This window comes from Oratosquilla oratoria, chromosome 9 (assembly GCF_046742065.1).
Source record: "Oratosquilla oratoria isolate Oo_2021 chromosome 9, ASM4674206v1, whole genome shotgun sequence".
Lineage (NCBI taxonomy): Eukaryota > Metazoa > Arthropoda > Malacostraca > Stomatopoda > Squillidae > Oratosquilla > Oratosquilla oratoria.
Window position 1 is genome coordinate 58,571,908 of NC_134785.1, and position 13,201 is coordinate 58,585,108.

The following is a 13,201-nucleotide window of genomic DNA, read 5'->3' on the forward strand; positions in this document are numbered from 1 at the left end:
ATTTCCACTTTCACATTATTAGATTATCCCTTCCTTCTCATAGTACCATGTCAACCACCTTTAAGTTCTTTTTCATTACTATCATCACACCTCCTTCCTCTCAGTCGTCTCTCTCTCTCTCTCTCTCTCTCTCTCTCTCTCTCTCTCTCTCTCTCTCTCTCTCTCTCTCTCTCTCTCTCTCTCTCTCTCTCTCTCTCTCTCTCTACCCTATATGCCATACTCCCCATTGCCTACACTAATATTCTGATATTTTTCTAATATGATCACGACTACACATAATATGTTAGATTTCTCCTTCCTCATTAAACATTTTACTTCTAATCCAGCTAATATTAACCCATCAATATTGGTATACACCACATTCATACCCCTTGCATTGTCTCGACCTTCTTATACACCATTTCCTCAACTTCTGGTGCTAACAACATTCGAAAATGGAATACTGCGACGCATCCTTACACCAGCAGCGGGAGACGACTTTCAATGTAGTTGTGAATGGGGAAGACGCCACAACAGATAACTGAGACAATTGTCAGCCCTCTCACCCGTCACAAGTTTCATCAGATAACAAACTCTGAGATGGGCGGGTCGTGTTGCCAGTATGGAAGAAAGCATGGTGAAGAGACAGGCTTATAAGAAATACAAGTGCTCGGGTGCATTTAATGACTATCAAAGTTATGTATTGATACAGAGAGATTAAAAAAAGACAATAAAAAAAACGAAAACGACAATATGAAATGAATATCGCTGATAAATCCAAAGAACCCCAAAGAATTCTATAGTTACATTAGAGATAAAAAGGTTATTAGGAATCACATTGGTCCACTATTATCTGCTGACGGTCAACTTGAATATTCAAATGAAGGAATGTGTGATATTTTAAACAATGATTTTAGCTCAGCATTCGTAAACGAAACACCTCAAAGTGAACTCCAAACTGAAACTTGTGAAAAGTCTAGGGTGAACTTACTACGGTAAATATAATAAAAGAAAAAATTGAAAGGTGTATAGAAAAACTCAAAGTTAATAAAACACCAGGGCCTGATGGTTGGCATCCAAGAATCTTAAAGGAAATGAAAAATGAGATTGTTGTTCTATTAAAAATTATTTTCAAGAAATTCATCATATCCGGAGATGTCCCAAGAGAATGGAAGCTAGCTAGCGTTACTCCCATATTCAAAAAAGGTGACAAAAAGAAACTAAATAACTACAGGCCCATAAGTTTGATTTCAATCGTAGGAAAAATTATGGAAACTATCATCAGAGATGCTATCGAACATCATTTAGAAAGTAACTATTTGATAAGTTACAGCTAGCATGGTTTCAGATGGAAACGTTCTTGCGTGACTAACTTATTCGAATTTTACAACACAGTTATCTCGAATTATGACAGAAGAAATAATATAGATTAAATATATGTAGACTTTGCAAAAGTTTTTAATACCGCTCTCCACGGAAGACTACTTACTAAATTAGTTGAATAAGTGGTAGCCTATTAAGTTGGATTAGTAATTGGTTGAATGATCGAAAACAGAGTTGTTTTAAATAGAAAAACTTCTAGATGGAAAAATGTTACGAGTGGAATTCCTCAAGGTTCCGTTCTTGGGCCACTTCTATTCATAGTATATATGAATGATATAGACCACGGACTAAAATCTATTTTCAAAATTTGCTGATGATACAAAACTGTGCTGAATGGCAAATGATAACTTAAACCAATTAGATATTCAAGAAGATTTAGATGAATTACAGCAGTGGTCTGAAAAGTGTCTAATGAAATTTAACACAAGTAAATGCAAGGTAATGCATATAGGTAAAAATAACGGTAAGTACGATTACAAGTTATTTTGAAATTCGTTAACAAAAGTAGATAGTGAAAAGGATCTCGGCATAATTATTAGTAACGATCTCAAATTATCTAAGCAGTGTATTTCAGCCTCTGAGAAAGCAAATAAGATTCTGGGACTGATTGCGCAATCTTTTGACTTCAAAAGTCCATCACTCATTAACAAGCTATATAAATCGTTAGTTTGTCCACATTTGGAATATGCTGTTTCCGTATGGTCACCAAATCTCATTAAAGACATTGACAATGGAAAAAGTACAACGGCGAGCCACAAAACTGATTCCAAATATTAAGAATAAATTGTACGAAAATCGACTAAAACATATGAATCTGTTTTCCCTAAAAAGCGTAGACTCAGAGGTGACTTGATACAGGTCTTTAAGATTCTAAAGGGAATTGATAACATCAAAAGTGACAAAATTTTCACACTGAATGAGAATCCGACAAGAAACAATGGTCTCAAACTGTCAGGGAATAGATTTAATTTGGAAGTGGGTAGAAACAACTTCGCCAACCGTGTAGTTAATGAATGGAATAAACTTCCTGCAGAGGCAGTGCAATGTAGTTCATTTAGAAAGCTTTAAGAATCGTTTAGATAAACACCTAAGCAAGATGCTGTAATGACTGTCATTTATTTTATATTATTTGTTTATTTGTTTTGTTATTATTTGTCTGTTTATTATTATTTGCTTGATTCTCATTTATTATTAGTTATATGTGAATTTATTATTATTTACTATTTACCTGTTTATTATTTAACTATACCTATGCATTTATTTTATTTATTATTATTTACTTTATTATAGTTTTTATTTATTCATTTATTTATTTATTTATCATTATTATAATTTTTTCGCATCCGACCTTGATATGGACCAAAAGGTCTCCTGTCGGCATGCTCCGCCTTTGTAATTCTTTGAAGAGGACAACCCAGGGAGCGCCTGAAAGAAGACGACTATTAGGAAGACCACGATGGATAGACAATATTAAGAACGATTTAGAGATCATGAAGATCAAGGGGCCTGAGGATTGATGGGATTGATGGGCGCTGGCACAAAATAGACGGCAGTGGAAACATCTTTTGGTAGGAGCAGCAAAGGACCACATGGTTCTACAGCTACAGGATTGAGTGATGTGTTTGAAGGATATTAAAAAAGATTTCCGTACTAGACTATTAATTTATGTAATTGTCTGTAAGAATTTACCATTTGGAACGCAGAGACGAGACCCTACACGCATAGTTTTTATCCTGTACAATACAACTAGGTAAATAGAAGACATACGAACATACACCAAGGGCTTTTTTCCCCCCTTACAAGGAAGGTAGCCAAAGTCAGAGGCACAAATCCACTCCCATCCATTTCACCTCCACGTACTCCACTCCCATTCGCCATTCACTACTACTTTATTCACGTGACGTAATGTCGGCTGTACCTCACCATCTCTATTCCATGCAGACGCGTCTGACAGCGTGTGGATGCTCGGTCCCGGAGGAACTGGTGTGGACAGTTGTCTTCCAGGTGGCTTCGGCGCTCCAGTATATTCTCGAGAATGATCTCCTCTACCCACCGCTCGCCCTTGACAACATATTTCTTCTCAGAGATAGGATTGCACTCGAAAATATGTTGTCTAGGAAGCACAGGTAAGTGTGTGTGTGTGTGTGTGTGTGTGTGTGTGTGTGTGTGTGTGTGTGTGTGTGTGTGTGTGTGTGTGTGTGTGTGTGTGTGTGTGTGTGTATGTATGTGTATGTGTGTGTGTGTGTGTGTGTGTGTGTGTGTGTGTGTGTGTGTGTGTGAGTGAGAGAGAGAGAGAAAGAGAGAGAGAGAGAGAGAAAGAGAGAGATCCACCACCATGGTCTTGAATCACGTGTTGGACTCGTGATCGACAGTGTTTACCCTCCCGAAAGAGAGCTCAGAGTTCATATATGACCAATCTATGGGTAATGATGTGACCTTACACGCACACACACACACAACTCCCCGGCCATGAGAGTTGGAGTAACGATTTGCAACGCAGTGATACTGAAATTATTTCAGTCCTGGGCGGGATTCGAAAGACAACTGTCAGCCCTCTCACCCGCTGTAGCAGCGGTTGCGAACGCTACCACTGCGCCGTCGAGTCGTGTGTGTGTTTGTGTGTGTATTTACCTAGTTGTATTTACCTAGTTGTATTTTACGGGAAGGGGAGCTATGCTCGTGTTGTGTGTGTGTGTGTGTGTGTGTGTGTGTGTGTGTGTGTGTGTGTGTGTGTGTGTGTGTGTGTGTCAATGTGTGTGTGTGTGTGTGTGTCAATGTGTCAGTGTGTCAGTGTGTCAGATTCACCATGTTCTTGGATCATGTGTTGGATTCGTTATCTTCCCATGTGAGAGCTTAGAGCTCGTATATAGACCGATCCATTAGCAATATTGTGACCTTACACACACACACACACACACACACACACACACACACACACACACACACACACACACACACACACACACACACACACACACACACACACACACACACACACACACACACACACACACACACACACAACACGAGCATAGCTCCCCTTCCCGCAAAATACAACTAGGTAAATACAACTAGGTAAATACACACACACACACACACACACACACACACACACACACACACACACACACACACACACACACACACACACACACACACACACACACACATCAATCTCCTTATTTAAGGAAGAGACTTACGTTGTGATACAATTTTTATATCTCTGATTGGAGTTCGATTTTTTATGTGTTGACACGATACCTCGACTCGAATCATTACACCAACAAGTCACAGAAAACGTTAAAAAAGTTAAAGATGTGAAAATATACTGATATATGTGTGTGTGTGTATGCATGTATGTATGTATGTATGTATGCATGCTTTTTGCAGAAACCACGGGGAAGTCAAAAGAATGATATACTAAATGTTTTCGTCTATTAAGACATCTTTAGAGTACACAAGAAAATCAGTAAAGGTAACATATATGCAGAAATAAGAAAGAAACTAGGAAAAGTCACAACACCAATTAATGAAATAAGAATATTTTCATGAATAAAAGGTAGAGTTTAGGACACTTGTAGACTATGATATATAAATGTGCAAATGAAACGCTTCGTTAACATGTGTGCAATAGAGTTGACTTGTCTACTGTGTATACACAATATTTTACTTTACGAGGAATACGATTGTAGCATATACACCAATGTTTCTGGGGAGGCATTAGCTTAATAAATATATATATATAAATATATATATATATATGTGTGTATATATATATACATATATATATATATAGATCTATATCTATATGTATATATATATATATTCATATATAAAGACACACATACGTATATACATATATATATATGGGTGGGGAAGGGCAAAGGAAGATGTGTTGGGAATAGAGTTTATTGCCCTAACGTTGCGACCAACTTGGTTTTCTTCAGAGGACTACAGCATTACAGACGGATCACAATTCTTATATTCGTAGCGAGAGGGAACCCGCCAAGGTATGAGCGTCATGTTTTCCCTTTGGCTAACGATTTAATTATTAGGACACTTGCTGCTTTCGAGAGGCATTTAAATCCGTCTCTGTCGTTGTTGTTCTTGTTGGTGGCGATATGTGCAGCTTCCACAGTTTTTCTCATTTTCTTCTCAAATCCCTCGTGTAGAATTTCTGTGTTGTTCCAATCAGGTAGATGTCCACATTTGTCCAGGTGACGAACCAGGGAGTTAGATGTTCTATGAGCCCTGAGATCGTTTTTTGTGCTCACTCAAGCGTTTATTGATCCCTCGACCTGACTCACCAAAGTAAGATGATGGACAACCGTTGCATGGAATACGGTAAACGACACTGAGATTATTACACAGAAATTCTACACGAGGGATTTGAGAAGAAAATGGGAAAAACTGTGGAAGCTGCACATATCGCCACCAACAAGAACAACAACGACAGAGACGGATTTAAATGCCTCTCGAAAGCAGCAAGTGTCCTAATAATTAAATCGTTAGCCAAAGAGAAAACATGACGCTCATACCTTGGCGGGTTCCCTCTCACTACGAATATAAGAATTGTGATCCGTCTGTAATGCTGTAGTCCTCTGAAGAAGACCAAGTTGGTCGCAACGTTAGGGCAATAAACTCTATTCCTAACACATCTTCGTTTGCCCTTCCCCACCCACATTCTCTCTCATTTGTCTGAAATAATCTTAAGTATATATATATGTATATATATGTGTATATATATATATGTATATATATATATATACATAAATATACATATATATACATATGAACATATATACATATCAACATATATATACATATATATATATATACATATACATGTATATACATATATATATACATATACATGTATATATATACATATATATATTATATGTATATATATATATGTATATATATATATATATATATATAATATGTGTATATATATATATATACATGTATATATATATATATATATATATGTATATATATATATATACATGTATATATATATATATACATATACATGTATATATATATATATATATATATATATATGTATATATATATATGTATATATATATATGTATATATATATGTATATATATATATATGTATATATATGTATATGTATATATATGTATATGTATATATATGTATATGTATATATGTATATATATATATGTGTATATATATATGTATATATATATGTGTATATATGTGTATATATGTATATATATATATGTATATATATATACATATATGTATGTATATATATATGTATATAAATATACATATATGTATATACATGTATATATGTATATATATGTATATATATATATGTATATATATGTATATATATATACATATATGTATATATATACATATATGTATATGTATATATATATATATATACATATAATATATATATACATACATATATACATATATATATACATATATATATTAAATATATATACATATATATATACATATATATAAATACATATATGTATATACATATATATGTATGAATATATATATTTATATATACATATATGTATATACATATATATATATATATATATATATATATATATATACATATATATATACATATATATATATACATATATATACATATATATATATACATATATATATATATATTCAAAAATAATAATAATGCTTCAATAAAACTTTGAACTTTGATATTATACTGACAAACGACAAAACATTAAACAATATTACAGGTATATGGATCTTCACACATGAAAATAGCTGTTTTTTTATATTCTTTTTGCAGAATGACAGTTTGCGGTTGTGTGGCGTGGCGTGGTGCGGCTGGTCACCAAGCTGCAGTGGCGTCGGGTCAGGTGGAGGATTGCTATGTCCACCACGTCGGCCAGATAATCTTCGCCCTCATCACGTGCCACATGCGGTCACACCCCGAAGGAACAGCACCCCCAAACTGCAGCCCCGTGAATACGCTCCGCTCCCTCAAGCATCTCTATTCACCCTTACTCATCAGACTACTGTCACGCACCCTGGCAGGCCAGGTGGTGCTGGCCTGGGGGAGCATGGGCGGAGGTGGCGAGGGACGGGTCGCAGGTCGAGCTGCCCAATGGGAAACGCGATGGGAGAAGGGCCATCACCTACAGGAAACGCCACCCACCCTCTATGATACACACGTTGCTGCTTCACCAGGTGCTGGGAGCGAGCGAGACTTGTCGGATGCGTCGTCGAATTATGCGTACTACTACGACAGTGGTGGTGCCACAACCATGTGTAACTGCCCTAACTATACAGCTGCTAACCAGTTGCACGCGCCAGAACTTGCATGCCATTCCCCGAGACCCGCACCTTTCACGCTTAGGAAATCTTGCAGCTGTGTCAACTTGAAGGACAGCTGTTTCTGCGGTAGCAACAGCGGCAGCAGCAGTAGCTTGGGCAGCCTTCAGACCAGCAGCAGCTGCAGTAGCATCAACAGCAGTCCATACGACAATTCCTGCATCATCGAAAGAGGCTGCAGCAACAGCAGTGTTCACAGTGGCAACTCCACCCAGCATTCTAGCTTTCCAGATTATAACAGCAGTAGAAGCAGAAGTATTAGCATGTGCAGCAGTTCTAGCATTAGCATCCAAAATAGTGTTGACATGAGCGACTGCAGGACCACAAGTAATAGCGAGAACCTTAGCGTAGCGGTGACGGTGACATTGACTCAGATTGTGTCGCTGGCGAGGGCGGAGGTTCAGGCGCGTCGTGGATGCGTGTCAGAGGCCGTCCTCACATCCTCCCAAAGGCTCATCAGACACGTCATGAGTGCCCAGAAGACGCACCTCCACTCCACCCGACCTCAGACTCCGTCAGAACAAACCAAATCACCCCCATTGTGACTTTTTTTTTTTTATCAATTCCTTCCAATGACCCATCTTTCATTGTATGGCCAAATACTTTATGAAGATTACAGTCCCTTCTCCCCTCCTTTAGGAATATTCCCCCTTCCCGCAACTAACATAGACTTCGGCTACAACAACGAGCTTTACTTCCTACAAGGACTCCCTATTCAGAAATATCAGCTAGCTCAAAATAAGTCACACGACCATTATTTCTTTAGTAAATACCCAAATATGGGGGAAATGTCCAATCATAGCCAGTTACATCCATTTTGGCGTGATAGAGTGCGTATTTGTGGATGAAATTAGTGCTGGAATGAAAATAATGTAGGCGAGTTCAAAACAAATGTTCTGTGTGAGAGAGAGAGAGAAGGAGGTAGATATTAAATTCATGAGGACAGAGTATATTGTATTTTGTGATAGATAGGAGTAGTGAGTGATTGGGTAATGAGCACGTTTCTATGTACTGTATTGTATTCGAGTAGGTGTGTGATAGGAAACTTAATTCAGAAGGCAGGTTATTGAAAGTGAAATAGATTATATGGCCTGGGATCATGGAGCTAAACGAAATTACGATTAGGCAGTGTTGTGAACAAGTGATACTCTGGAGATGTAGTATTGTGAGTAGCTGGTGTTACAATGAGATGGTATAAGGATAGGTACTATGTGAGCAGGAAATATTAAGACATTGTGTGAATAGAGAGCAGGTAGACGGTCTGTAAGTGGGTGATGGGTTGATAAATTTCTATTAGAGTTTACTTCTGCACCACCTGTCTTCAAGCACCTCCAGGCACTTTGACCTCTGGTATGCATTTACGATCTCTCTTTGTTAGTTTCCTTTATTTTCATGCACTTTTTCACATGAAAGTTGATAACCAGAGAATTTTCCTTTCCTTATCCTATTTCTACTTCTTACTGGTGACAGGAACAGACACACATTAATACTATACAGACAACAGTATAATATTTCTTTCAGGGAAGGACCAAAAGAAAGTTGCCAGTTTAGGGCAACATTTATTGTAACTATTATGATGAATTGATTAGGCCCAAACATATAACTTGTAACCAGAAGATGCAGAATTTATAGGGTTCATGAAAGTAGATTCTCGATAAATTGTGTTTGAGAAAGTAGTACTTTTTTCTCAACTTGTTGACTGGAAACCTGTAGTCCCACAGTGGATGGCAATTGTTCTGGAGTTTTCCACAGGTCTTTCAGGGAAGAAATTTTGAACTATTGATTGTATTGTACTAATTTGGGACAGCTTCTATATCAGCAGGTTATAATATGAGGGGAGAAATTTCTGGTTGTCTGCTCTCCTTATGAGAAAACATGAAGTGTTCTTTCGGCAATAACCAGCACTTGTTGTTGGGGACAATACCATGTTAAAGGAGATGCACATAAGTATTAGATGAGAGATTTAAGAAGGATAGCAGAATGGAAGGATAATAAAAGTTTAAAATTATCAACATTTTATTCCAAGTAAAGATTGGCCTTCAGCCATAAAAGAATGTTGTATAAGTCTATTCCGTCCGAATGTCACTAAACTCCTTAAGATATTGACTATTTAGAAATTATGCTGTCAATACAAAAGAGATGGATGAAATTCAGTTAAGTCTCATTGACTGAAAATCTGCATCCCTACAGCTGCTGGCAACAGTCCATACCCTCTCCCATACAATTTCAGCCTCAAAAGCTTTGTCACGCCTAAGCACAATGATAATATTGTAATTGTAGTTTTGTTAGTATATGTATATTCATGTATGTATATTTGTATATCCATATCATACATTAGTATTATGTTATTTTTATAGCGTTATTATTAATGTATTCTCATGGTAAAATTGATGTATGTGCTGCAACATAGATATGTGGTGTATGATTGGATGGAGATGAGATGTTCTGAATGTCATCCCGGATGGACACCCCGGCGTTCTCCAAACTTACATATTGCGGCATAGATACATAGAAAAGTAAGAGTGGGTGGAGGTGGAATGTTATGAACATCTTGGATGGACAAAGGAGGTAAAGGATGCACTCATCGTTAGAAAAACTAGAGACCAAGAAGCTAGGACATGTAGTCACCTCTCCTGCTGTAGGTCCATTGCTGATCTTCACAATGCCCTGGGTTAAATAGAGTCAACTGACTCCTGGTGTCGGTCCATTGCCAACCTTCACACGACCCGGCCTGAACAGAGTCAACTGACTCTTCAGTTATCGGTCCATTGCTGACCTTCACATGTCACCACCTGTATAAAGTTTACCAAGTTTCTCCTGCCGTTGGTCCATTGGCAACCTTAACCCCTCGGCCTGAATACCTTCAAGTGTATGGAGTCGCCTGGGTGAATGAATCTATTTTCAAGAATAAGAAGCCTACTTTTGACCATCCCTGCTCTTATGTCTCATAGATAATTTTGTACTATTTCATATTTTATGTATTAAACTTATGTGATTATATGTAATATTTTGTGCATAGTAGAATTAGTAATAAAATGTCAGTCGATAGTACAGGATTTTCCTCCTCCCTCTGATTTTGATAAAGAACAAGGAAATTTTTGTTGTGTCACTCTCTTTTGGTGCTGAATAAGGATTTCTTATCATATACTAAAATAGTGAAGTACCGAAAGGGGTGATGTGATACATGGCAACTTGTCCATAATCAAAAAGAGGGAAAATAAAACTCGAACAATCAGATAGAGAACATATAAAATCTTGTAAAAATTTAAATGGATTATAGCAAAAAAAATTAAGGTAGATGGAAATTATGAAAGTGAAATCTTGATCGCTAAACTTAAGAAACTAAAGAAATCAGATCTAATAAAGCAGTAGATTACGGTTTAGAAATAAGCCCTAGGCTAAGAAAAGGAAAGATAGTGAATGAGTTAGTAGGACATTTGATAGATGAAAAGATAGTGCCGGAAGAAGAAAAAGAATGGCTATGTGGAGGTACATACATAGATAAACAAATAGAATTACGGAGAATAGAGACAGAAATAGCTCAAACCGAGGCTAAGGTTGGGTATTATTAAAACAGGAGGTAGTGTCTGATGCCTATAGATATTTGAAACACCTTCCTAATTTCACTGAAAGTGATCCCAAACTTTTCTTTAATCAGGTAAAGTTCTTTCTTGACCTAATATTAATCAAGAACACTGGAGTTTGCTAGTGCAGACTTAGTTTGTGGGAAAGGCTCAGAAGGTTTATACATCCTTAGGAAGTGATGAAAGTGATTATGATAATTAAAGATAAAGGTTCTTGAGAGTTACGAAGTAATACTTGAAGCTCATAGAATTAATATTAGGAATTGTAAAAAGGAGTCTCAACATGCATATACATGGAATATGCATCACAAATGTCTAGATATTGTGATAGATGACTAAAGAGTCCATATTTTTGAGGAGTTTAGAGAATCATATTTTTAGAACAATTAAAGATGTCACCCTGTCTCAAAATTTTTGTAGAGGAAAGAGATCCTTCCATTCTAAAGGAAATCTCTTATTTAGCCGATTCATATGCACTTGTTCATCAGAAACCTGATATACCTAAAATCAATTATGAATCACGTCCTCCTCTAAGTGCACACAACACTTCAACTAATGTACCTAGAAAAATTAAGTTTGGTAATATGAGGCCTATTGTTCAGTTTGGGGCGTTGACTGGAAAATCAGGTCCTCTGGTCACTTGTGGACAATAAGCTGTCCTTTGGGTGGATCCATGACAATGGAAGATATCTTGAGAGTTGGTCTGAAGACGTTTGGAGTTCTGCTTGCTCTATATGTGTGCGCATGCTGGACATCAAAGTAGTAATAACACAGTGGGAATGAACAAGTTCCAGCTGTTGGGCCTTTACTGTGGAAATGCTATGTTTCACTGTACAGTATTGCCTTTAACCTGTTCAATGAGGTGTGGGACATTTGTTTTGTATAGGTTTGGGATGGGGGTATGGTGGGTATATACTTTGACTTGAAAATCTTCCTTATAAAAGAGAAAGGATTTTATTGTATGTACATTATATGTGTCAAAGAATGTCATTATGTGTGTACACTTAGATGTATGACCATTCTAAATTACAGGTTTCCCCCACTATACGATTGGGTTACGTTCCTGAAAACCAGATCGAATAACGATCAGATAGCAAACTTAAGTTTTAATAGGATTTAATTTCCTAGGGAAAGTAGCCTTGGCCTAGCCTATATTGAGAGATATATAAAACTTTTCCACGCCATCCAAAGAGGTAGTGTTATAGACGTGTTATTTTTTGTTATACTGTGGTTCCCTTGGTAGGCCTAAATCCACTGGAAAGAGCAGAAAAAGAGGCTCTGTAGAATGCCACTAGCAACTTGTTATCCAATTCTGCAGCGCACATACCATTCTTGGCAAGTCTTCCTAAAATCCCAAGGATGCCTTCTCCTCATCATCAGAAGTACATACATAGATACATACATATACCAAGGCTTTTTCCCCCTTCCAAGGGAGGTAGCCAAAAAGGGAAAGGCATAAAAACACTCCCACCCATTTCATCCCTAAATACACTCCACACCCCTCCCACCCTCCCTCTCATCTGAGCACCTCCTGGATGACGGGTCATCCCTGCACCCTGCCCACCGAAGTGGTAGGGCTTTAAGAATCCTGGGCAGCAGAGGTGGACAGAGGAGCGCCATAGATTGGAGTGGCAAAGGGGAGTCCAGATCAGCTGATGCAGGGCAGGGGCCCGGGTGGGAGGGAGTGGCAGGTTTGAAGAATCCTGGCATTGTTTTCTCCTCCTTAGCAATAAAGGTTCTAGATGACATTTTCTTCCAATACAGGCCTGTCTCGTCATAGTCTATCACCTGTTTGGCACTGTAGCTACACTCTTCAATGTGTTTTTTCAGTGTTGGTATGAATGCTGCAATGGCTGACTCATCAGATCTTTCTGCCTCACTAGTTATCTTGATGT

At 37.4% G+C, this 13,201-nt stretch overlaps 1 protein-coding gene across 1 annotated transcript in view; it reads left to right on the forward strand.

Moving 5' to 3' along the window:
- Nucleotides 1-10,770, forward strand: part of LOC143028452 (uncharacterized) — a 34,127-nt gene extending 23,357 nt beyond the window's left edge. Inside the window, exons 3-4 of the mRNA XM_076190574.1 lie at nt 3,304-3,488; nt 7,178-10,770. Coding sequence (XP_076046689.1) covers nt 3,304-3,488; nt 7,178-8,267 — 1,275 coding nt within the window. The 3' untranslated portion in view covers nt 8,268-10,770. The remainder of the gene's footprint in view (nt 1-3,303; nt 3,489-7,177) is intronic.
- The last annotated feature ends 2,431 nt before the right edge of the window (nt 10,771-13,201 follow it).